The sequence below is a fragment of the Strix uralensis genome, chromosome 10, assembly GCF_047716275.1.
Source record: "Strix uralensis isolate ZFMK-TIS-50842 chromosome 10, bStrUra1, whole genome shotgun sequence".
NCBI lineage: Eukaryota > Metazoa > Chordata > Aves > Strigiformes > Strigidae > Strix > Strix uralensis.
The window spans coordinates 17,229,347-17,256,630 of NC_133981.1; the positions used below are offsets into that span (position 1 = coordinate 17,229,347).

Sequence of the window (27,284 nt, forward strand, 5' to 3'; positions counted from 1 at the left end):
TGGGAAGCTTTGCCACTCACCGCAGGGGCCAGGTGGGGCGAGGGGCTCCACCTCTGCTCTGCTGCAGCGTTGGGAAACCGCTGTGAGCAGCGGATGGGTATCACTGCTGGGAAACAAAAATAAGTACTCAAGCACTTGCAGCTGCTCAATGGATCCTATCACAGCTGTATCAAAAATGGTATTTCTGACTCAGGCTGTCAGAAGCTGGGCCAAAAACCCAGAGTGAGGAATACAGACACCAGGATACAGGGAGCTTAGAAAACTGCCTTTATTCTATTAGTTGTTGGAAAAATGAAAATACAGAAAGAGTTTAGTTGGCTGCAGAACAGCAAGAAGTTCACAGGTTAGGAGTCTGATCACTACATGGTAACCAAACTTACACAAAAAGTTTCTTTTTTTTTTTTTTTTTTTAAGTTTTGAAACTGGGTCCAGCAATGAACTTAAGGCAACTGAACAGTTCAGAAGCTTTGAGTGTGAGCAGGCTGTCTTTTCTCATCTCTACAGCACGTCATGGAAAAAAACGCCTCCTGGGGTGTGCAGACCACTCAAATCATTCAAATGGGTCAGACTCTTACAAATGAACAGGGGAAGAGGATCAGCTGCTTTCCATCGGACTTTATTTTCAAATACAGTTTCTTAAAAAACCCAGAACACCTTAACGCAGAGGTTACAAGTAACAGTATTAGGAAATCCAATTATACAAAAAATACTACATCTAAGCTGGGGTAAATAGATTTATTTTTGGTAACATACATTTAAACTGGCACTAATTACACAGTAACTAAAAGGTAACTAACATGAAACCACAGAACCCTCACTTTTCCTTAGCTGAATGGGACTTGGTCATTTCAGAGTGATCACATTTTCAAACTAATGTTTTACACCACTGAGCCATGAAAATCAGACCTTCCTAAATGTGATAGCACTGAAGCTACACTTGATTCCACATACAGCCATGTAACTGTTGTACTCAATTAGAATAGGACGTTAGTTATAAAGTAGTTACAGACCAATCCTCTGTGTTGACAGCTTTTTCTCTTTCTAGAGAGAAGAAAGAAGATAGAGAATTGTCTTCAATTAGCGCCTGGCATATCCTGTGAGTGCAGAAAAGGTTTGTTAGAGGAATGTTGAGGTTAACCTTGGGTGCACAGATGAATTTGATGCAGATTGTTATAAAAATCATGGTTGGCTTCTAAATACTGGTAGCAAGATGACTCGATTTTTAAATCTCTTAAGTAAATTATAGATAATGAAAAAGGCCAGTAATCATACACTAAGATTAATAAACAGCACTTCAAAATTACTCAAGTGCAGGGTGCTGCTTTGGCCATCTTCCTCTGGCCACCCTTTATAAGAGAAGGCACCCGGACTTTTTCTTGCCACGCCGGGCTTGCAAAGCAGCTCTAGTGGCCATTTCAAAAACCTCCCTCACACCGTCTTTGGTCTTTGCCGAACACTCCATATACCCGAATGCACCAATGCGGTTTGCCATATCTCTTCCTTCTTCGGGTTTGACAGGCTCCTGTACCAACACAAAAGCAACAGCTGAGAACAACCCAAAGCCACAGCGACGAAGCGCACCAGTCTTCCCTCTCCCACCCACCTGCTCAACAAAGGCAAAGGAATTTCTGGGTTAAATGCACATAAGTACTTGGTTAGTTAATAATTAACTGCTCCCTTGAGAGTGATCCTTTAAATAATAAAAGCAGATTTTAAATAAAATTTGCTTATTTTCTCAAGATGCAGCACGCACCTCAGCCTGGATTACACAGAGGGGGTGTATATTTGCATACTGTGCCAACGCTTGAGGACACAATTGGTTTTCTAACACCTCTGAGCTTAAAGGCCACAAGACCCTTTGAAACTTGAGCAAAAGATTCCTTATTCCAGAGGAAACATTTATGCAACCCTTTGCCACAATTGTAACAAAAGCCTATGAACAAATCCCCAAATTAATGCCTCAGTCTCTGTATAAAAACAAATATTATGCAACAGGAGCAAAAATTCCAGGACGGAGCAGAGTATCTGCAGTCCCATACCCAAGCTGGGGCTTTCAGACATGATCTGAAAATGAAACCTAGTGATAGGCTCAGCAATGAGGTTATCACCTCAAAACACCTAGCAATAAAACTGTTTCCTTTCACATCCTGAACACACAAAATAAAGAACAACTGGAGCACGCATGCACTTGATGTGTTGATGTCTCCTAATTAATTCCTTTCTACCTCAGGGATCCAGCTCTCCAGCACAGACAGCAGCTGAGTTAGTAACCCAATATTGCCATTTTCATTGTTGAGAATGCCTTTTGCTAAAAATTAAATCTCCATATATGAAAAAAGAAACACTCAATTAAAGGTAATATATACTTTCTGGTTTCTGCCATGGGTAAGTGTTCATTTCGCAGCCCATAGGAAGCTGGCAGCAAGCTGCAGATGCCCATTTAATGCTCTGGTACAACCACTATACACTTTCTTCACTTGCTGTAAGACTATCAGAAAGGAACCTGCCTGCTTCATTTTGGCCAGCTCTCGTCTTGTGTGCTCGTCATTCCTCAGGTCCTTCTTGTTTCCTACCAAGATGATAGGCACGTTGGGGCAGAAATGCTTCACCTCCGGGGTCCATTTCTCTGGGATGTTTTCTGGGGGGGGGAAAAAAAAAAAAAAAAAGAAAGACTGTACTAAAACTCACTTCTGGGGAGAGTTTTATTTTAAAGCTACTGCCTGAGTGGTTTTACCTTGCTAATCCACACTGATGCCTTTTTTTCTACTCTTACCTTGAGAAGTAAATAGACCTGTTCTGGTCTTCACAAAAAAGACAAAGCCTGTCTATGGTAATTTTAAGGCCAAAGGACACCTAAACTCTTGGCTTCTCTACGTTTCTTGGTAGCTACTTGACAAGGGTTAGCATAAGGTATGTCAAAGAACAGCATGCAGAATTCTGAAGTAGAGAATTATGGAATATTTTGCTTCAAGAAAAACATTTTATTTATCTCCAGAAGCTAAAGATGGGTAGAACCTGAAGCATAAGTTTTTACATCACTTGTTCCTTTTAAAAAGCAACATCAAACAACCACTCTGAACTCTCCCATTAACTGTAGCAGAAACGTTGTTCTATACACTAATTAAAGATGCACAAAGACTTTGTGTAAGTCATTTGCAGATTGCCATTTCTCCCGATCTGCAGCTAATGAATCTGCACTCATATACAGGAAACTTTTTCCCCCTAACATAACCTTCCCTACCTGACTTTCTTTTTAAATGGAGCTGCAAATGGAGACCTGAGGGCTTTTGAAAGCAAACCCCTGAAAAATTCTGTATAGCAGGAAGTGCTGAACAACTCAAAACATTCAACTTTGCTTTCAGCAGCTCTCAGACATCTGAGATTCACCAGTGGATGTACCTGCAGGCTACATAACCCCTTTTTATCTTCACGAAATTCCATTCAGCTTTTGAAGAGACATTCACTATTATGGCATTGTTTTCTCGCTTGAAAGAGCAACTTAGACAAGCATTTTGAAGCCAGTTTTTGCATTACATCCAAACCAGAAATTCTGCAGCTGCACCCGGGGTGCTCAGGGGGTGCTGGCCTCTAGACGCTGCACACCTGAAGAGCTGTCTGGCAGTTCACTGCTCCCAGGGACACAGGCGCCCCGATACTGGTGAGCAGGAAGGGGGGAAAAATAGCCAAGATCAGACTTGACTTCATTAAACCCCTCTCCCCCCGCCTCCAGGGTTCGGTAACCCCTCTTGTTTCCAGGGCGGTCAGTTGGTCAGCTCTCCAGCTGCCAGGGCAGTAGCATGTGCAGTAGAAGTGAGCACAGCTCAAACCTTGTGTGTAGCTGTTAACAGCCACACCGGGTACAACCACAGCACTGCTGCCAACTAAACCTCAAATTGTTTTGCAGAGAGACGAAGACAATGAAAGATGTCTCTAAACACAGGATCAGGTGGTAGTGATGAAGAGAGAGATCAGGATTTCCCAGGTGTCAAGCTGGCATTGATTTTTCTAGAAAGACATTTTCACAGCCGACCGCCCGTTCAATGGCTGCTACCCATCGGCAGCATGGTGAGAAATGAGACTGAGCAGCTACCAAGCATTATCCCCATCAGACTGTAATGCCACTGTAACATCTTACGGAATATTTTGTTTGCTCATTTACTCAAACTTTCTGTGAACTGCAGCAGGAATTGTATTTTTCAACTAGTGTGGTAGCTGCATTCAGGACTAATCCTTCCATTAACTGCATTTCTGTGCTTCCTGGTTCCTTTTCATCTCGTTGTTGTTTCTTCCCAAGACACAACTCTGGGAGGCAGGATTCATCCATAAGGTAGATTAGAGGTGTAGGAAAAAAGCCTCTCTAAGGACAGCTTTTAGTGATTGTGATCACTCTGGCAGTAGAAAACTCCAAAAGATTCAGTGGTTTAATACATTTAAGATAGAACTGGTATCCCATTTATGAGCACTAGTTAAAATCATTTGACACCTGTCATTAACAGACAAAGCAGAGGGGTGTCTCACTTTTCCTGGCTAGGAGCTGCCCAATGCATGGACATCATTTTGACCAGTTACAAACAAGTACCAGTCCACCTCTGTACAGAAGGTTCTTGTCAGAATACAGCTGGTCATACACGCACAGAACTGATGTACCTAAACATCTACCTTAATGTTATCTGCATTCTAGTAAGAAACCTCACAAACAGCCACCAGTGAACAAATCCCACTGGTGAGAAGTCAATAAGGGAACTTTTACAGAAATTCACGTGTTTGAGAAAGTGCTACCATGATGTATTTGTTTAGGAGACTACAATGGATGGATGGATTATCATTTTAAAGGGACAGAAATCAAAGTTCCAGAGATGTTGAGTCTTAGAACTAAGAGTACCTCTCTCTTCCTCCTTGCCCTCTCCAAAAATGTCTTTGTAAGATCAAATACATCAATATCTATGCATCAGATTTATAAATCAATCAGTGATGATTTCAGTCTTGGACTCCACACAGAAGAGGTGCCCATCTAATACACAGATTTTTGAAACGTATGTTTTCGGAGCTCAGAAATCATAAATCAGCCAACTCTTTTCTCCATCACAAGCAGATGTCAGTCACCGGAAAGCAGACTAGCAGAGTATAAATCTCCATCCTCTGACATTTCCACCAGGGAGAGCCACCCCCCTTTCAGGGCAAACCCCCTTCCAGTATGGCTCTAGCTCATGTTTTTCACCCACCAAGCAGACAACAAAAAACCCCAATTATTTGGGATTAATAACTCAGTGTTTCAAGCTGATCTCGTTAGCATAAAAGGAGAGGGTGGGGGTGGTAGAAGGGATGAAAGCACAAAGTTAGTTTTCCCATTTACACAGAAAGGAAGTTACTCTGTTTTCCTGGATATAGCATGGTCTCAACTGTATAAGAACTACAATGTTCAAGGAGAAAAAATTAAAAAAAATCTAACCTCAGTCAGGCCATACCGCTCAGTGGACACCTTACATAGTGACAGGGCTCCCAGACACAGCAGAGTGCAGCTACAGCCCTCCTGCTTGCTCGGGGTCACCAAAGCAGCACCTCCCGAGGGACGAGCACACCAGCACACGGCCTTGGCCCACCAGAGAACACTGCCAGGCTGGGGGTGCTGATCTAGGCCAGGGAGGCTGCTCTAGCCCCCCTGCTAAGTGTTGCTCAAATTCTGCAGCAGAGCCCTGGCTAAACATAGTGTGCTGCTGAGGTTTACAAACTGCCGCTCAGCGTTGTTGAAAAATACGGGTTCCTTTAAGATCTTAATGCCTGAAAACTACACTCAAACCAGTTTGAGTTCTGAAACTAGGAATGCTCTCAATCAATTACAGCACATGAAAATGTATTTTACAGCATGATTTCCAAGGGGAATACAGCGACACAGAGATGTAGTTCCAATTCAATTAGTGATCTACTTACCTAAACTATCAGGACTATCAATTGAAAAACACATAAGTATAACATCAGTATCTGGATAAGAAAGCGGTCTAAGTCGATCATAGTCTTCTTGTCCTGCTGTATCCCACAAAGCCAACTCAACCTGCAGAAGAAAGATCAAGGCAGTTAGCCAGATCAGCAGGGAAGTTTTGATTCAGAAGCTAGTAACCCAAGAGAAGTGGATAAAATATTTCAATCAACACCACTCAAAAGGAAGAGACTACAAGACAAACCATTTTGACAGGAGAACTATTAGAAACTTTACGTTCCGTAACTCCAAAAATCAATTTATTGCATCTTATGAGACTTTCTTTTATATCCATGATCAGTGTCAATTCTACCAGTGTCAAAGCTACCAGCAGAAAAGCAAGACAGAAGAATCGAAGGGAATCGGCTCCAAAGGGCTGGGAATCTCTCTGATAAGCATTCCAGAAATAGCAGTTTTCAGTGAAAGCAAACTCTCTAAGTATATGCCTTTTAGGATTAGGCACATATTCAATCGGTTTACAGCTGGAACCTGTAGTGACTAAGAAATGTCAAGACTGTACTTATTTGTGCACAAATTCATTAAAACTCCACCACAGCAGAAATGTACACTTGCAATTTGCTTGGAAATAAAGCTGATTTGTATGTAAAGCTTCTTGTTACTAAGAACTAAGTAGCTAATGTTCTCAATATTTCTAGTTATGGTGGAGCTAGGGGAGAACATCCCAACAGGATTGTTTAAAACTGCAGAAGGAATAGCTGATGTTTAAACTATGAAATCTAGAAACTAGAATCAAACTTTTAAGGTAAACTCTTGGTTGAGATTCTCTGATGCATCTGCCTTTGCAATGGAGTGGGTTCCTTCTTGTTTAAGCTCTTATTAAAAAAAAAAAAAAATCCTTCTGCATTACACTCAGAAATAATATTCCTCTCAGAGTCATGTCTGCATTTGCAAATGTGAATTTTGTGGCAAATGTTTGTATTTTTTACAGAGATGTCTGTTGAGGGTTCCCTCACACGACACTGGAATCAGTTCCTTTGCTCCATCTAAAAAAATGCATCTTGTACCATCACTGTTTAGTCTTCACATGGCTTCTGAACATTTCTGGTAATGCTTTTCCAGGAAAACAGAGGTAAGTGACTATCAAACAGAACAGTCCTAAGCACTGCTCTCCTACAAACTTTTAAAATCAAGTTTTCTGAAGACAAAGTATTTGGACAAAATATGTTGTCTAGTTACAAAAAAAAAAAAAAAAAATCAGGTGGCATTTCCACAACAGAAAGCACACTGCTCAAGCTGCTCATGCAATTTTTATTTAGATACTGGCTGCATATAGCTGATAGGGCATGACTCCCTGTTCACCCATTCAGAGATGCAGAGAGTCAGGCAGAAGGGAAAAGAGGAAGTTTGACTAGGTGATAAGAGAGAAATGGATATCGTACATATTTTGAACAGTAGTCCTTAGAGTCTAAGATACAATATAGAAACTGCTGAAACTGTCACTTTGGGAGAAAACATGTTCTAGTATTAAGTCTAAATTATTTTTTTTTTACTCATTCACATCATGGGAGAGCAAAGCTCTTTTTAGACTCAAATAGCATGAACTATCATAACTAAAACCACAAATAATCCATGCCTTAAGAGGAGTAAATCAAATTTAACATAAAGCCCCCAACTAGCTCAAAAAGTTTTTTCTCAAATCAGGATCAAAACTGAACAGTTTCAATCAATCTGTCACTGCATCTGAACTAGAACTGACTGAAAGATGGTCTGACTGTACCTGAACCCAGAGCAAAGGCACATGTCGCAGCGAGGGGCAAAACAGGGAAGCTCAGCATCACCAGCGTCAAAACCTGCCACATGCTTGACATGAGCACCCATGGCACTGAGGTCAGCTCTGTGTGGTTACGGTAACAAAACAGACATATGGCATGGCTGCCTACAAGGGTCTGAAAATAGCTGAGCTTTCAAGGTGCAAAGTTTCTGCTTCGTGTGCTTCCGCAGTATCCTGGAAAGTGACAATTTTACACGTCACACACTACCTTGCGTGACAAATGCAGAAGGCAACCTATCCAGCATTCAGAGAGCAGCCTTCTGAAAACTGCCTCTTGGAGCAGGTGTCTGGCATGTTTGCTTAGCAAACAGAAGGCTCAGAGGTCACACAGATTGAAAACTGATCTTCAAAATATTTGCAACTGAAATTAAATATTTTAATGATTAATTTACTAAAGTACAAACTAAAAGTGAAACCCCGTGAGCTGCGGGTATGCTTGGCTGCTAAGAATTGTGTTCTTAGCAGGACCACGTAGGACAGATGACACTGATGTACACTTCAAAAACCAAATCCCTTTGAAGCCTGTCAGTCATCTGTTCTGAAGAGGATCCTACATGTTGCCAGAAATGGGTATAAAAGAGACTCTCTCCAGGAACTAGTGTTTATTAAACACAATACCGGGTCCCTATCAAAACAGGTACTCCACAAGTCCAAAGGCTAGTAGCCCTGTGTCCTCAGCATGTAGGCACATCTTTGAAATGCTCCATCCCCTCCCACCTACTGCAACGTTTTACTTGGAGTAACTGTACAGTTTTTAGAATCTCAACCTGTTTAAGGTTAGACATAGGATGTTAAACAAACATTGGATATGACCAGGTTCTAGCAAGGCCAGTATTTTTTCCGCAGGAACATGCTTAATATTTAAAAATATACTTACAACATAAGCACTAAGCATGTGTACTAAGCACTTATTAAAGAAGCGTAGAGATCTCCACGCTATTCTGACTAAACGCAAGTTCATTTTGACCATTACAGAAGTGTGGACATACCTGCTTTCCATCCACTTCGATATCTGCTACATAGTTTTCAAAGACGGTGGGAACATACACTTCAGGGAACTGGTCTTTGCTAAATACAATCAGCAGACAGGTCTTTCCACAGGCACCATCACCCACTATAACCAGCTTTTTTCGAATGGCTGCCATAGCTGAAAAACAAAATGATGACTTGTTAAATGATGACTGAGATGCTAATAATTAACAACCACTAAGTTTTCAATTAATAAGAACTTTTAAATTGGGTCTACATGTCCATTAGAGACTCAGAGAGGTATCTGGAATCACATGAGTTCAAATTCCCATCCTTTTGTGAAAAACACTCCCCAGAACTTGTCAACACACTGGCGAGGCACTGGGTGCAAAAACAACAGAGGAGACCAGTCTGGTTTAGCATTTCTTGACCTATTCTAAAGGTTGAGCTAGGAACATCTAGACATAGCGAGTCAGCAAGCAGCACTGTCCAAGAGCACCTTCGGAAAAGCGTCTTCTAGGTAATCAAATAAGAGATGATTCAATTCAAGGGTAGTAACATTTTCTTGTCACACTGAGCTGTCTTAACTACAAAGTGCCAGTCAGCTGGACTGAGGAGCATTTGCTGCCACGTCAGAGCACCAACTGAAGGATCTCGAGGTAACCAGCCTGTTCCTTGAATCACAACCACCATGCTGTAAAGGATTTTAGAAGGGCACATCCCACTCCTCAATCTGCTTTCCTGGACATTGCTGTTACCAGGTTAATAAAGCCTGCTATCAGCTTACATTAAGTAAAAGGGGGACACAGGGGAGTCACCACCGTGCTGCTCCACACAGATCTCTGCTGTTCAATGTACTGATTTGTACCAGGACCATACAAATCCATGGCTTGCTCACAGCTAACTCTGGCCTCAAAAAGATGGTATGAAAGCTTGAAAAGGTTTAATGAAAGCCTAGAGTCAGGGTGAGACTGAAGGAGATGATTGTGTTGAATTTGGCAAATTTCTACAAAGTCCCAAGTGGCCCAAACAGTATGGACAGGGTTTGATTGTTCATCATCACTTTCCACAGATGAATGCAAGGGGGCTGTTACAGAGACAGTAGAAAAGGGTTCAAGCCCACCAGAAGGCAATGGGCCTTGGGAACTCCCAACAAGAGGATGTTATGGACACAAGAAATTGATACAGGCCTAAAGAGGACTGAGCAAGTACAGGGAAGAAGCTTCTTATGTGAGTTAAAGAATGCAGAAATCACACCTGCCTTAAAAAATCTTCATAGTAAAAGCATGTTGAAGCCAAGAGAGTACTTTGGGAAGTACTGTATATGTGCCTGCTCTCTTCTTTCTTTTCCCTAGGCATTTATTTCTGACCATTGCAGGAACAAGCCAGAGATTTAGGGAGTGACCTGGCTACAAGGGGCTGGAATGAGGACAGAACCATAACTACTTTCTTCTCCATAACATAAAGGCACTCCAGGGGAAGCTGCTTAGTCATCCCATGAAGCTTCCTGGAAATGGAGCAAACAGCAACACCACCACAATACCTACCACTGCATGACCAAAATACCACAGAGGGAGCACCCTTGTGAGTTAACTTTTGCCATGATAATCCCAGTACACAGCTCTGTGAGGACAACTAGAGCTGCTGGCAAGGGGAGAAGGGCTCGAAGAAGCACAGAAGAGAATTAAAGAACATAGCAAAAACATTTTCTCCTTTCCATCTCTTCTCTTGCCTTACGAAATTAAGTAAAAAGGTAAAACTAACCATCTAAAAGCAGCCTTTAGTACTATTCAGTGATGAAGAAGCAGTGGATATTACAGAGATTCTGTACTTCTGCTCCAGGTGCAAACAGAGAAGGACCATTTCAGCGCATCAGGCAGCAAAGGCTCAAGGACTTGTAGAGCACAGCCTTGTCAGACACGACTGCTCAAGTAATCCAAACCTATCTCTAACATGAGCTTCTTTCACCCTGTGAATATATACATATACACACATTCAACTTATTTACCTTCGGGATTTGGGGTTATTTTTACATTTGTGGAAGGTTTAAAATGATCCAAGCTTTAAAAAGGTTTTCTTTCAGTGGTTTTAGATGGTTTTGAAAACTTTCTAGCAATGGTAATATTTGATTTTTACAGAACTGGAAATCATCTGTCTTCTGTATCAAGTCAACTACTTACAAGTTCTACCTACTGCCAGCTTGGTCTAATCTGCCCTTCAAAACTGTAATGCTGAGTCCTACAAAACTCTGAAGCCATCCACTCCTGTGCTCCACAATATTTACTAGGAGAAAATTTCCCCCAATATGTATCCTCAACCTTCTTTGATGTAATGTAAGCCCATTACTGTTTATCCTATTTGTCATAGGCACAGGAGAACAGATTATTCCCTTTCCCTAGTGCAGTTGAGACTACTTGCCTTCATTTAGTCTTCTCTTCAGGCAAACAATTCCAGTTTATTCAAGCCTTCTCTGTAAATCATATTTTCTAGACTTTCCTGTTGCTCCCTTCTGGGCACAGTCCAATTGGCACAAATTTACCAAAGCATGAACCCAAAAGCTGAATCCAGTATTTCACCTAGGGCTTTATGAACATTAACTAGAGCTGAAGGATTATTGTATTGATCTGCCAGGATATACTGCTGCTTAAACACCATACTGGAAGTGTATGACTTTTTTTTTTTCCCCTCTCCCCAGAAAACAACACTGTTGATACATTCAGCTTTTAATTCATGATAACTCCCAGATCTTTTTTCATTAGAGCTGCTACATAGTTGGTCTCTATTCACACAGCTGAGTGTTCTACTGTCATGCTTTTATTTTACCTTCCTCTGACCAATGCTTTATTCTACCTCCAAGTCCTAGCTCTGTCCTCCAGATTAATCATAGCCTTTCTCAGATGCAAGTTTAATAATCATGATTCACAGATAATTATCTAGGTCATTGATGAAACCACACTGGAGACAAAGTAGGTGGATGACAGAATGGGATAACCTGTCCTTCCTCAGTATCCTCCCTCCTTCTCCCTTCTGTACTAGCGGCTGGGGCTCTGGCCCTTGATCACTTGTTACTGCAACAGCATCTAGGGCAGGTGACCTTTTTGGCATCACCTATGGATAACTGTCTTTTTCCGTGGATTATCAGATAAACTCTTCCTTTATCTTCCTCTAAATACTTCTGTGACTCTAGCCTTTTTTTTTTTTTTTTTAAAGTGTTCTTTGCCAGTCGAATCTCATTTTATACTTTGGCCTTCTACATACTTATGCCTAAGGTCTACAAGAAAGCCACAACTCTGTAAAAATATCATTTAATGTAGTGCTTTTCTAGAAAACCTTCCCTAAAAAAAACCAGGGAAATTATATATAAAAATTGAAAATTTTATATATAAAAAAATATTTCAGGAGTTTTATTTGCTCTCAATATCTCTTTCCTGAGAAAAACCTATCACAAAACTCCCCCTGCCTGAATCTTTCCCGAGATCTGTTGACATTATCTGGACCCAATGTGGAAGACCACTCTGTCAATTGAGGTGCCCTTCAGCAGTGTCTGCTCAACCACTTCCTCCCCAATGCTTGGGATCCACCCCATGAGACCCTCCCCTGCTCACAGTTTTATGTGCAGGACAGTCACCAGCACATCTCAAACCTGCTGAATCTAGTACATCAGACATCTAGGTAATTAGATCCTGCCAAGATGCTCACAAAAAGCCTCAACCACCTTATCTTTTCTTAGTGACCTATGGCATCCTCATCTTTTTACTTTAGTTTCACCTCCCAGAGCATTACCACAGAAGAATTCCCTCTGCATAATGTCCATGGAACAAATTCAAGATGCAAAGATCACCACTTATATCTTGAAGCTTTCACTTGTCTCCAAAGCCCTAGGAGTTGCTTTCAATTTGCTTACCTCAAGCGTTCCCCTGGGCACGCAGCACAGGCTGAGGCTACTTTGGTTATGGACCTCAACAAACTTTCAGAAACAGCTCAGATTATAAATGCTGGGTAGACAGAGACACCTTGATGTCAGGTGCGATCACTGGACAGACTCCTCCATCAACCTTGGAAGGAAGTCACCAAACATTGCAACTGCTTGTTTCTTCCTGACATTAGTGGTTAAAAACTTCACAGCTTGAAGTTTCTTCTCTACTAATGAGGTTGAACCCTTACATGCTGCCAGAACAATATACTTCATTTCTATTCAAAATGTGGATATTCAAGGATGGAACACTGCTGTTGGGCCTGCACCCAGCTTTCTTCTCATAACAGATTCACCCTGTCTGTATCACTGAAAGTCTCCATGCATATGGAAATTGTTCTAGTGGTGCTACATGTCCAACCCCCCTGTATTTATTCTTCAAATTTTAGCAGATATCTGGCCACCGCAACAGCATCCCATAATCCATGCATTAAGCATATTTACCATAATAATTTCCCAATTTAGAGATTCAGTGTACAGATCAGCATCTTTTAGCTCATTATTTTCAGTTAAAATAAATACATTTCTATCCAGTGGGTAGCTATGAGGGATTCTCGGGTCTGGCAAACACTCAGACAAGCAACATCTCCATAGCACAACAGAGGAAAAAACTGATTGCTTAGAATGGAGCTATGTCTTCATGGTGCCTATCACAAAGACAACACTAACAGCATTCCCAGCAGTTGGATCTTTCTGCTGCATTTTGACATGCTCTGTTTTTCTTAATCAAGTATTCTGAAGCCTGGAATTACATCAAATTTTGACCAGCAGTATGTTTTGACAGGAATCAAAAAGCACTCTGCTAGCCTAAAAAGTTTCACTGAAGATGTACAGTACTTACGTTATATGCAAGTTAATATTTGCTGCAGTACAGCCTGTCACCAGTGAGCATGTGTCTACATTCAGAGATAAAAAAACTACATGAACTACCTAAGAGGATATACAAATAGACCAAATCCAAGCTACCATTGCTTCACTGTAACTGAACGCAAGTACTGCACATCGATCCTTTTACACAATGCATAGAACAGAGAGAGACCAAGAAATCCAGAAAGCTGCTGTAAGAGCATCACTGATGATGCACACAGAACATTGTCCAAGAAATATCCTATCCCAATTAGTGCAATGGAATGGCTGCAGCGATCTTCTAGGGGAATCTGTGCCATCTTTTGCAGCAAGACGACATATCTGCAATTTTTCCTACTCTTAAATGAACCACTCCTCCCACCTTTGCATTTATAGGATTCTTAAAACCAGCTAGTCTGCTAGATTCAAAGTGGAAACTCTCACAAGACGACTCGAGTGACTCATCTGAATGGAAAAGATTCAATTATGACATTTCCTCAACCTAGACTAGTGCCTTTTACAGGTATTACAAGAGCTTTAGACATCGTTTACTCAATCCCACTAACATCACAGGAGGTTACAACACAAGGAGCTCCTGTTTGCTGAGAGTTGCCACACTAATATCCTTGTTACATGAAGTTGCTATTTCTAAGTGCAGTGACGCTCCAAGACTCATGCAGTATAAAGCCCTGCTTGTTAAGAGAATCTAGCAAATAGTCCAGAAGAATAAGAAATGGGAAAAATATTTTTTCCATGTTTTAAATGTACTCCCCCCCCAACAAGTATTATTGTTTACTGCAATGGAATTTGTCTCTTTTCTTCAGCACGCTATTTATTTTTCCAAAGAACAACATTTCCAGTGCCTCCTCTCTTCCTGCAAATCCCAAGGCCACACAGCACGAGTGAGGATTGTGGACACGCTGTTGACATTCTGAAGTTGGATAAGCTGGTAACAAACATGCCGGGTTTGCCTGTCTTGCACTGGATCTCATCCTGGAGAAAGTAATAAGGTGGAAGAAACAGCCCTTTACCATCACATAGGTATCCTGACTAGATTTAATTTGAATTACCAATCAACTATTACCAACTTATATATTGCCTGCTATGCCATATGGGCAGATCTCTTGTATTATGCACAGTTTTGTCAAAAAAGATCTGGATTACTGCAGCTGTTAGCAAGAACTCAGCAGAAGCAGTTCAGCAGGACCATTAATAATGTTTCTGATGCTGAGGAGGAAACATCCTTTAAACTCTTTCCCACCTAATCTTGCAGAAGTCCTTAAAACCAAAATGTTGGAAAGCAAGGGTTTTGAAATCTTGTAAAGACTGCTTTGCAGCTGACTTCTCCACACTCAGCACTTAAACAGTTTGCTATTGAGTGAATTACAGCCTGGCACTCTTCTCACTTGCTTCACTTCCCCCTTCATTCAGTCAGCCCTGCCCTGGGCCAGCAGGAGGAACAAGAGCAAGGCTGAGGGACCAGAAGCTGAAACCCTACTAAGTGTCCCCCACCCCGCCCAGTCAAGCCCTGCCCTCTACCTACCACAGGGGAGAACTGCCTCTGCACCAGGACCTGAATTTACTCTTAAAATATACTCACTTTTGTCCAAGTTTGAGGGGGAGGAGGAATGAGTTTCCCCAAAGACTCCAGAGATGAAGAGGACATGGATGAGCAGGCTTTTCCCACAGTTTTTTTCTGGTTGTTTAGCAAGGTCTGGCACCAAGACTGAGAACTACAAAACCAGTCTGAAGTAGAAAGCAGATCAGCCCAGAAGCAAACGGGTCTGCTTTTAGGGCAGCTGTACAGAACAGTAAAGAAACTGGGGTTGAACATGGAGCATTTGGGTGGGGGAAATGGTCCAAAGGCCATGAATGGGGAGGGGGCAGGCAAACAGGCCAGGAGGAATGCAGAAGGACATAACCGCTGAAGTCCACCCTCCTCTAGAGCAAAATCCAGGATTCCCACATCTCCCAGCTGTTTAATTGGCAACAGGAGGCAAGCATCTCAACGTTCTCCTCTTTTGAAGTCCCAATGGAAAATGTCAGCAACATTTTGTATTTTTTTCTCCACTATGCTTCTCATTAGTGGAATCATGTATAAACAAATGTCAGAAACATTGCTGTTTGCTGTTGAAACACTATTCATGCTACCTTAAATCAGCTCCTGTGTATGCTATCATACTATTTTTCCACATAACCCATACAGGATGGGCTATGCTCTGAAATAGCAATAGTTGTGAATTAAAGGAAACTATGACCCCAATTCACCTCTACTGAAGTTGCAAAATGGGTAGCGAACAACCATGGGACTGCAATAAGAGTTAGAAAAGAATAAAAAAAAGAAGAAAGGTGATTCAGACACATAAAGGAGTTAGATATAACCCATGCTCCTGCTACAGGGTTCCTAAAAGATCCTGGAAGAACTACATACACCAAAACATGCTGCAAGAGACCACTTATTTATTGTCTTTATTTCTGAAGACATCCAGAATAGAACTCAGCTGTACAGCTGCACTGAAAGTAAAGCTAGACGAACTCCCTGCGCAGAGTGATCTTGCTCATTTGGTACCCTGTACAACTTGAAATCAAGTATTACTGGGGTAGAAATACAGTTCAATTACAAGCCTTTGGAATACAAACACTAAAACCACGAATGCAGTTACTTCTATAAAGAAGGCAGTCAACACAGCTTATTTCAATAATTGAAATTTACTTAATTTTGTGCAAATGTGCCCGTGGACACTTGCATTCATAAACTGATAAGCCACATTATTTAAAGCGTTGCTAACAAGGCCTTTGGGAAACAACTATATTTATATTCCTTACAGCATCCAGCACATAAAGCAGTTTGACAGTACTGCAAAATAGGCCTATTTCCAACTACGGCGCTATGTGGGAGCAGTTGGTAAGAAAAAGATATCTGCTGGGTTTTTTTTGGGGAGGGTTACATATGAAATTTAACACTTGAAAAAAGTCCCAGAGCTGGCAAAGCGCAGGGCAGGCTACTGACGTTGCACATTAAATGTAATCCACAGTGAAACAGAAATTTTCTATTACAATATTGAAGTACAATTGAAAAAAATGACACAGAAGGTCAGTGTAGTATCCAGTGGGATTAAAATACTGGACATAGGTCCTTCAGGAAGGTCCTTGGACAGGGTGAGCAGAGCGTTCAGCTTTATGCTAGCAGTTTATTAAGACTGTGTGTTAACCATGCTCAAGTCTGGCAAGTTTTACTAGTTTGGGAAAAGTGCTTTGCAAACATAGCTGTACATTTCCAGAGCCAGCTTTAAACTGGGAGCAAGCCTAGCTAATAAACCTCACCAGGTCTCAGCTAACTCCACAGATAACCAGCTCAAGCCTCTCTGTACCACATCACCAGAACTGGGAGCAGTGTCAGCTTAACTGCATTAGGTCTTAACAACACTGGTTCAGTGCCAGCCCTGGTGAACCCTTAATGACTGTTTAATTTTATACAGTCATAAAGAGTTATCCAAAAGTACAAAACTAGTGTTTAACAGGCATGGGCATACAATGCATTTCAGTTAAACACACAGTGTGTTGTTTATGCTGCCTCTGTGATGGCTGCGATAGGGTAGGAGGTACCTCATCCAGCATAAAGCCTGCCAGTGCAAAGTTTTTGAGGAAACCTGAATCGGCAGTCAGTACTAGATCCGTGTTGAGTGTCATGCGGACATAGTACGTCTAATCTGAGATATCATGTGAAGTCTCAAAGCTGGATTCATCCTATCAAATTACAGCCTTTGCCCTTGCTTTCCTCTTCAGGATAAATCCTGTATGACAACATACAATTCATCTGACTCTCAGAGAAGAAAATTTCTTTGGATTCTGACAATTTCTAACCAGCACAGGAAACAACACAACATTTTGCTTTGCTCTCCTTCCATGTACAGCCCACCCGTCAGTGCTTTACAGGAATGATGCCTCTGCACAATCAAACACTCCCAGGAACACACAAACTATCTTTTGTTAAAACGCCCAAGCCATGACCTGTGCAACCCTGTACACCCAGCACTGTGTCCCGCAAGCAGCTCCTGCACGGACACTGACATGGGGACCAACTCGTCCCCTGCACCTAAACTTACATTTCCTGCACCTGGAGACTCACAGATCACCATCCTTTATTACAGGCCTACATACATATAAAAACAGGTACATGGGCTTGGGACTTAGGTCTCTTCACCTCAGCGCCTGGCATTCAGGATCAGTTTAGGAGTGGATTCCTACAGAAGAGGAAAAAGGAACGAGAAGCTTCCCTCTCCATGCTCTTCAGCCTCCAACCACTGTCAGCTTGGGTCAGATGTGGATCCCATGAATTTGGTAACCTCAAACAGATTTCTCTTCCATGAGCTTGTCCAGACTCCCTTTGAACCCATGTAAACTTCCAGCACTCACAGCATCCTGTTGGAGGGAGTTCCCACAGCTTAATTACACATTGTGTGTAAAGCCACTTCCTTCAAATTCAAGATTGTCCCTATTAGTTTCTTTTACTGCCTCCTAACTCCTAAATGGAAAGAGAATGAACAGTTTACCTCACTCACTCTTTCTGCTGCTCATGTAACAGATTCTCCAGGCTGAAGCATCCTAGCATAGAGTTGTTGGGGTTTTTTTTAATACCTTTACACCTTTGACAGTAGTGACTGGCTGATCTATCAGTTGGCTGCTCCTACCATAAGGAGTAACAAAGTGGTAGAGGTGTCACGGTGAAGTGTTTCAGCCCAGAGGGCCCTTGGCAGCCCATCACCGTATACCTTCCCATTCCACACTGTCCATCACAGCCCCAGATGCACCAGGGCTGCTGCAACACAGGCCCCAGGAGCTGGAGCCCAGGGAGACACCCCCGTTTTGACAAGGGTGTGCTGTTACATCCACTCACGCCATATCAGAGAACCACACCCTGAGCTGCATTTCAAGTGCAAACAAGCCACAGCTTGGTCATTCCCTGGTACACGTTTTACTCCTTGCGTTAACTCAAGTGCAGACTATCTCGACTTTAAAATAGGTGATAACAGAGAATCCCCTACCATGCTTCTTGCTCGAGCAGTTAGTTACATTTTCTGCATTAGCAATGACATTTTATTTGTCACTTCCTCATTTATATGCCCTCTGCAAACTTCTTCATATTGGTATTTTGTGTTTTTTTCCACAACTTACCACACTGGTAAGAAATACAGCCCAAGAGCTAACTCCTTCATGTTCTCACTAGACACAGATTCACTTGAGTCTCCACTTGCCTTTTAAAGCTGTCCTCTTTCTACTAAATTTAATATGAACCATATTGATTTTGTACTGGCTTAGTTTCTCACTGAAAATGACGTGCAATTACTGTCAAGTGCTAACCGAAGGCTAAGATGAAAAACCTGTACTTAAGAACGAAACTGAAACAATTAACACTAATTGTTTCTATTTCCCCCAGCCCAGGTTGAGTGACATTGCCTTAATTCTTTCCTGAACACTTTGTTACTTATTCCATTATTGTACCTGGGATTGATGTTTCAGTCTGATGGGATTATAATCATTAAGGTTGTCCTACTTCTCTTTATTATTACTGCATATTAGCATTCTTTCAAACTCCTTAAACTGCTGCAGTATGTAAAGAACTTTCTGGAAAAAAAAATAATATATAAAACCCCTCCATTCTGAGGCCAGAGATCCGTCAGAGCTGAGATATATATCAAAACAGAGGTGTCAGTTACCAAATCTGGTCAGATTAGGTGTGCAATAGCATTCAAACTTTTTTTATTTAACAAGATAGTCAAAATACCTGATTACAGGGAAGTTCCCTGTGTACAGATAAATAACTGGTGAAAGATAGGAAACCAGGCAGAAAGAAATGCTCAGCTCTCACAGAAGACCACCAGCGGAACCAGCACAACTCAGCATTCCTAAATGACCTGAAAAAGTGAGGAAAAAATAGCAATGCAACAAAATTTCCTGATGATGCCAAGATGTTCAGGTAATGAAGGCAAGGGCTTACTGTGATGAATTTCAGAACCTTAACAGACTGTGCCTAAGCAGTAACATTTGAAATAGGTAAATGTGAAGTGATACACAAGGTAAAAAACAGATTCAACTTCCCATATGAAATGATGGACTGACTGCGAGCTGATCACTGCTACTCAAGGGCAATATTTTAGGGTTATATAGTTAATTCCTTTAAAATACAAGCTCAACACTCCAAAGAGATAAAAAAATTTGAAAAAATCCAGTACTAAGAACTAGAAAAGAATGAACAAAACAGAAAACATTAAGCTAATGCAGGAATCCACAAGCACACCTGCATCTTTTGACTCTGCATGCAGTTGTGATCCTCCCCATGTCAGAAGGCTATAAAGAAACTGTAAATGACTCAAAGCAGGCCAACAGGGATGATTAAACTATACAACAGCACCCGTATGAAGAACAACTATGGCTGAACTGGAAAAAGGACAATCTGGAAGAGACGCAACCAAGAAAGAAAACAACTACAGACACTTCTACAAGATCCTAAGCAGGGGTGAGAAAAGCTGGGGCCTGAGAGTTCTTTAAAACAAGGACAAGGGCACACGGGATGAGCCAGGTTCAAAGCAAAGGCAAGCAGGCCCCCCAGCAGGGCACACAGCAAGGCTTTGTTGTTTCTACTACATTTCAACTTTTCAGATCCATAATTTTAGTCATAGATTCCTCTTTGAGATCCTTTTTTTCTCCCAGTTACTTTTCATGCTTTCGAGCTTCTGTTTTGTATTTTCTACTTTCAGTTTCTACTCTTCTCCTATTTCATCTGTAGAGCTTTCTTGCATTGTTTTTTAAGTGCAAACAAAACAGATGCCTTCATTTCCTTTCCAAGTCAGGTCATTTAATTTGCTTTCAACACTTGATTGGGGAAAAAATATCACAAAAGAAGGTTACTGAAACATCTTTTTTAAGCCTGTTTAAGCCAAAATTGTTAGAAACTAAACCAGCAATATGTGCAAGCAAAACTCTGTCTTAACATCGTCACCATGCATCCTGTTTTGCAAACACCAAACTTAGCAAGGCCCTCCTTGTCTGCTACAAGTTTTCTTTGTTCTCTACTATCTGCAAAGTTCACCCCTATGCTGTTCATCTCCCTCTGTCTATACAATTAGTAAATTAACACCATTTCAGAACCCAGGGAAGAAGTCTTAATTCCAGCATTTCTCCCCTGCCTTACTCTACCATGACAAATCCCTCTCCAAGGCTGGAGGTGAAGCTGGGACTACAAAGGCAGAAAGCAGTGTTTTGCCCTCAGGATCTGTGGCTGCCATTGCTGTCCTTCCACCCTCACTTAACATTCTTGTTACTTTGTCCCTACTGACTAGATCGTTGTTATCTGTATGTAAAATGACTTACGAGAGCACTTCTCTTATGCAATACAAGTCCCAAGATTACTTTGCACAAAATGAGATTAGGGCTTAATATTGAGGTAATTATAGTAGATCTGTGGATTTCCACTTGTGTGCAATCTGCAAGACGCTTTGCATTTGTGCCAGTTTTTTTTCTGAGTACTCTCTCTTCCCAGACACCTCCAACACGTCAAAGGGGACACGGGGCACCCACATGCCGAACAAGGCAGGTTCTGCTTGGGCGAGATGGCTCTGTCTTTAGGCACCCACCGCTGCCCTGTAGCTGGGAGCAGAGGCACTTATGGACAAGGGAAACTAACACTAACTCTTCCAGACAATCATCTTTTTGTACCCATAGCTGACACTCTCACCTGTGTTCCTTCTCCCACGACAAGGAATCTGAGAATACACTACTTCAGATCAAACACTCATCAAGTCCAGCACCCTGCCTGACAGATGCAGGTCTTTCAGAAAACTAAGAGTAAGAGAAAGAGCAAATGCATTGATTCCTCTGCAAGTGTATTTTCTCAGTTTCCAGCTTGGGGGTATTCTTTGTTTTTTTAATCTTTGTGCTCAACAGCCCATTTGATGGCATTTTCTTCTGTGATTTAATCTGTTTGATTCTGAAGCCGTGTAAATCGTTGTCATTCAAAGCACTTTGTGGTGCTGCATTCTGCGGTCTCAGTACAGACTGCAGGAGAGGCACCATTGGTTTTGATCTAGACCAGACTGTGCTCAGTCATATCTTTGCCGAGCTGAAGGGTTCAAATCTTTTTAAGCATCCCTTGTATGGAATCCATTCCTTAGCCCTGATTATTCTTCTCAGCCTCTTCTTTGCTTTTCCAGTTGCACTGTACCTCAAAGTCCATATTCCTTTTCACTAAACCACAGTAAGCAGTGTACTAAAGAACTGAGAGCTCTGTTTTCTTCTTTATTCCTTTCTCCAAAGCCCCTCATATATGCTTATATAACCACTGTTGAACATTAAACTCGCATTTTCATAGAATTATGACAAGCTCTTCCTCTTAAGTGGCAATAATTAGCTTTCACCCCATCGGTGCATAAACAAAGATTCTCCCCCCCCCCCCCCCCCCCCCCCGCTTTGTATTTATCTGGAACTAATTTCATTTGACATTTACTGCCTGTAATTCAGTGTGAGAAGGATGAGCTACAATTCTTCCTGATCAGCTCCTATCTTTTCTTCCCTTACTACTCAACACCTTTCTCACCAGAAGTATGCTGAACAGTATAGGTGTAACACAGATCTCTATTCTTCTCTTGTCCCAAACTTCCCTTCTCTGTGCTTGTTGAGTCATCCAAAACCTCCAGTAGATTTAAGCAGCACCGTTTCCTTTCCAAAGCCACACTGACTTTCTCCCACTATAAGTTTTTAGTCCATCTGGTTACTTTTTTTTATAATTTATTTTTTAAAAAGGCATTAAACTCTGAGATATCCTGCTGAACTATCTTTAAGAACTGCTACCGTGTAAGCCATCTTCTACTTCCCTGGCTTCAAGGCATTAAGTGAGAAGTTACATAGCATAATTAATAATTTGGTCATTTCAGCCCTGAGTTTCCTTTGGGCAAGCACCATCTGGTCTTGGCATTTCGTAATTATATTTATCACTTTGCTCTAAGAACTTCTTTGCTGACACTTAAAGCAGAGACAGATCTTCCAGTGAGTCCAGTTCCCAACGAAGAGAATTTCTGGCATATGAACCTCTTTGGACTCCTCCACAGTAAACAGGAATGCACATAAGTCATTTAACTTTCTACTGACATCATCATCATCAAATATTTCTTTCACTTTTTCATCAGCCACTGGCCCTCCAGACTCTACCACCTTTCTTGCTTCTGATGTATTTGGAAAATAGTATTTATTTTTGCTATTAGAATGATGTTGCTCAGAGTCTTTCTGGCGGGCCCTTATATTTTTCATTTGACTTGCCAGAGTTCACGTTCTTATTTACTTTTCTGGTCAACTTCATGACTTGAACTTTCTGAAGGCTGTATTCTTATTTCTAATACTTTCTTTATCCCAAACTGCATGCTCATTCTCATCTGTCAACATTCCACAGTATAATTTAAAATCTTCCCAACAACATTTTCAATTTCAAGCGCAGAAGCCTAGTTCTGCTGTGGTTTACATGGAACCCAGCCTTTCCAAACAGCTTTTGGACTGAGATTCAAGAAACGAGCCAATTCACTTTGTCAGTACCAAGTCAAGATGCTACTGTTAGATGGCCTTCTCATCTCACACAATTTCAACAGAGCAGATAGAAGGAGAAGAAGAAAGTGCCCCCAGGTGTAAAATAGAAGAAAAATGAAATGTTAGCAAAGAATGCAAACAGTGATAACTGGTACTTGGAAAGCTGCTCATTCTTTCAAACCACTGACACACACAAAGACAACCCTCCTTAAAACTGTTGTGGTGATGATGAGGGGGAATCACTTTGTACACATCCACACTAGCGATCTGCTCCAAACATGACAGTTCAATCAGTCTGTACACAGTCAGGTGAGACAGAACTATTTACTGTTGCAAAGCACCACTAATTAACTGAGCAAAGAGACTGAATTCAGCCCTGCTTCTGATTAAAAACAACAATTTAAAAAAGCAGACAAAAACCCTACAACTGTCAGAGCTTGAGGAAAGAAAGACCTCATATCCGTTGTGGCCGTACTGCCCAATTTTATTTGATATACTAGTGACTCTCCATCTGTTCCTTCTACTAGGGAGCTTGGTCATGAAGGCTGGTCAGAGAAAGACAGTGAACCTTGTTCTGATTAGTTTAATTAGATGATTCACTTAGGAAGGACTGGCTGTTAGTTGTGTGTATGCAACAGTGGGTGGCAAGTATCTTAATTAAAAGGTGGTCTATGGATATCTTAGTTTTTTACTGTCTCAAATGCCCTTCTCAAGTGAAAACATGTTGATAGGAAAAGGACAGAAGAGAGGATGGACACATGAGTTGCTCCACCAACTCCAATTATGCTTCTGGTAGTTTTTTACTCACAGTTCAGAATGAGGTGAGAACAGAGATCACATCAAGGCCAGAAGGCACCCGGACACCTAACAGTGGTGTAAAATGGCTTAAAGCAATTGTAACTTAACCACCGTACCAGAGAAAGTCTTTTGGGATATCTGGCTTACTTTTGAGATGAACCCAAAAGTAATAAGCAACTACTCTTTCTACTTAGCTACCTAGCTACTTATAGAGTGTCCAGTGTTACAGGAGAGGAATCACACCAATAGGCAAGGAGCAGAGGATTTTCATTGTGCTTTCAGCTGTGTGCATTTGCATAGCTGTATCCCTGGGAATGAAGGCAAGCTGTCATTTGGTGCATTTATTTTGCACAGCACTTTTTGTACTATGGGGTTTCGCCCTTATTACTTGCTTACAAGGAGAGACTCATCACGGATCAATTTAAGATTTAAAGGGCATGCCGGCTAGCCTTTATCAACATGCTAACTTCCTCAAACTCATGAACTCAAAACTCAAACTGATGAAACTTTTCCTCCCCACCAGTTAAACTGCATTTGAAGACAAATCCTAAGACAACAGAGTGGTACCTAAAAGTTTAAATGGACATGAAATAACAAATGAGCCAGATTAGAGTTTAGTATAAAAGGTAAAAGATGGTGTCTGGGTGGAGTCTTGGAAAGAACCTAATGATACCACAACAGCAGGGAATAAAATGTTACAAAGAGACTGAATGAGGAGATACAACAGGCTAGTGAGAAGGTAGCAGTCAAGGTCAGAAATTTCTAGGGTGGAGTGGACCACAGAAATGGTGTAAAGAGCCAGCAGGGTTCAGGGCAATGTAAACAGGCTGAGAGAAAAAGATGAGGTGTAAAAAGTAGGAAAAACAAGAGTTACCATTTAAAAAAATGAGGAAAGACAATGATATTTCTAAGCCACTCCAAACTATCAAATTGTTTTTATTGGGAATTTGTTTATCTGAAGAGCCATCGCTAGTCCCACATCCTGGTGGCAGTTAAGATCATTTAGGATGTTTTTACTGTCAATTCCTGGCTCAGAGAACTCCCCGCCTCTGGCGCTCGATTGCTATGGCACTCGGCCAGAGCGTGAGTTCGGTGAACTAGGAGGGATAACATAAGAGTTGCTCAGCTTAGAGCTGTGACTGAATTTCTTTTGCCCCTGTATGAAGGTGCATTTACATCTTGAGAAATTATTTAAAAAAAACCCCACGTATTCTAGTGTTAAATGATACAAATTGCCCATTAAAATTAATTTATGTCAAGCATTTATGCTGAATATGCTGTTAAGCATTACAGTGAACTAATTAAAATGAAATAAGGCTAATGACAACTTTTCTTTTTTTAAACTTGCAACCTTGGTCCAAATCAGAGCCAGAATTAGTCTGCATATTTGAAATAGAAATGCTAGTGCTGTGTGGCTGGAGACCTGGGTGAGGCTAGAACAGGGCAGGAGGAAGGCACGCAGATGTATTAGAAGAGCCTTCAACAGAAAGTATTTTCACAAACAATCTTTTCAGGGAGGGAGAGACTTCCTATTTCCCTTCTGAAAAAAAAATCCCAAAATAAAGCTATTGGAGAATTGAATACTTTGAGTCACAAACAACATTTAGGTCAAGTAAAACCAATTTTTGAGATTTCTGAGATAAAAAGAGGGCTATAAAACTTTGTTTTTAGATGTGCACTGTTTTAAAATCACAGAGACAGAATTGTTACTTAGTCTAAGTTCTGAGGAAAAAAGAAAAAAGGCAACAACAAACCTAACATTCCCTAGGTAGGTGTTTTCCTCGAATCCTGCATCACATACAAAAAGAGCGGGTGGGAACCACTGCCCATGAAGGGTTCCCTGCCACAAACAGGTGAACTGGACTGGGAGAGAAACAAAAGCTGGATATGAGGCAGCAACTAAAAACAAACAAGCCCCCATTCCAGACACCTCGCAGAGTCAGACTTAAAGGGATATCAAAGTAGTTAAGGCATCATTTGACTGGGGCCAATACTTTGTCCTGAGTCTCTGTAACGTCTTTAACTCTGTAAACGTCTATAATAAGTTTTGGGGTTTTTTTTTAGACCCAGACACAAGTGAAGTATTCTCGAGGTTCCTCTCGCCCCTGAAGGAATTAGTTTCCTGGCAAAGAAGGTTTAGGTAGTGCACAGTTTAAAACTGGGTAATTTTCAGTCTAAAGTAAAGCTGCTGGGCCACACGGAGTTTAAACCAAACCCGAGCTCTTTGCTACACACTTGTCCGCGTGCCCTCGGCCTGCTGAGGCTGCACCGGCTTCGGCTACGGTAAAAAAAACCAGAATCAAAAGTTTGCAGTGAACACTCCGAAAAGCGATTTCTTCCTTGGCTAAAAGTTTAAACACGAACAAAACCCGGGAAGCGTTTCCGCAGGAGCTAACGCCCCGCGGGCAGGCCCCGCGCCGCGGCGGGGCGCACGGGGGGCTCGCGGGCGGCCCACGCGTGCGGGCGCGGCCCGAGGCCCCGGCTCACCCCCGCGGCCCGACTCCGCGCTCCGGCGTGGCGGCGCCTCCCGCGCGCCCGGGTGACGTCACCACAACAAGCTGCCAGTCAGCCGGGTCACCCCCACCGCCCGGTGCCCACTCGTGTCACACCCCACGGCGGGGAGTGGGGGGGGGTGAGCGCCGCCTCCATGCCGCCCACGGCGGAGCTGGCGGGAGCGGGGTCCCCACAGCGGCCCAGGCGCCGAGGGACGGGCGAGGCGCGGGCAGCTCCAGCGGGGGGGAAGCCCCCGGGGCCGCGCCCCAGCCCGCCCGCCCCTCCCCCGCTCGCGCCGCCCGGAAAAGGCCCCGTTACCGGCCCCGGAAACTTGGGGGCTCTCCGAGGGGTGGCCGGGCCGCCGCACACACCCTCCCCTTTTGTGCGCGCGGTGCCGCCCGGACGCAGCGGCGAGAGGCTCGGCCGGGCCCGTCCGCCCCCGCCCGCAGGCCGCGGCGCGGGCTCCCGGCGGGGGCGGGCGGGCCCCACCCGGCGGCGGCGGCGGCGGCAGCGACGGCAGCACCACGAAGGGAGGGGGAAAGCCGGCAAGCCGCCCCCCTCCCCGGGCGGCAGAGAGCCCCCCGTCCCCCCGCCCCGGTACCTGCGGCCTGCGCTGGGTCTCGCTCCCGCCGCTTCCTGCTCCACAGGCCCGAGCTCGAGCAGCGGCGAACGGAAACGGGCGGGGCGGGGGCGTGCGCGCTCACCGGCCCGGCGCGACGCGGCGCGGCGCTGCGCTGCGCTCCCTCAGCCCGGCCCCGCCCGCCGCCGGCCCGCGCGCCCGCGCGCGCCCCCGCCCGTCCTGCAGCCAATCGGCGCGGCGAGGCGCGGGGGCTGCCGGGAAGGGGTGCTATAAAAGCCCGGGTGCT

At 42.9% G+C, this 27,284-nt stretch overlaps 1 protein-coding gene across 2 annotated transcripts; it reads right to left on the bottom strand.

Annotated features, from left to right (window-relative positions):
• Positions 1 to 600: 600 nt before the first annotated feature.
• RHOA (ras homolog family member A) lies at positions 601 to 27,178 on the bottom strand. Of its 2 annotated transcripts, XM_074879394.1 has the most exons (6): positions 27,020 to 27,146; positions 19,340 to 19,469; positions 8,756 to 8,913; positions 5,929 to 6,049; positions 2,508 to 2,638; positions 601 to 1,522 (listed from the first exon to the last, which is right to left on the bottom strand). In XM_074879394.1, exons 3-6 carry the CDS (start codon positions 8,909 to 8,911, stop codon positions 1,349 to 1,351), a joined length of 582 nt encoding a protein of 193 aa, XP_074735495.1. In that variant the 5' UTR covers positions 8,912 to 8,913; positions 19,340 to 19,469; positions 27,020 to 27,146; the 3' UTR covers positions 601 to 1,348. The 2 variants fall into 2 exon arrangements, with proteins under 2 accessions (XP_074735495.1, XP_074735494.1); XM_074879393.1 differs by lacking the exon at positions 19,340 to 19,469 and having other exon boundaries at positions 27,020 to 27,178.
• Between the last annotated feature and the right edge of the window lie 106 nt (positions 27,179 to 27,284).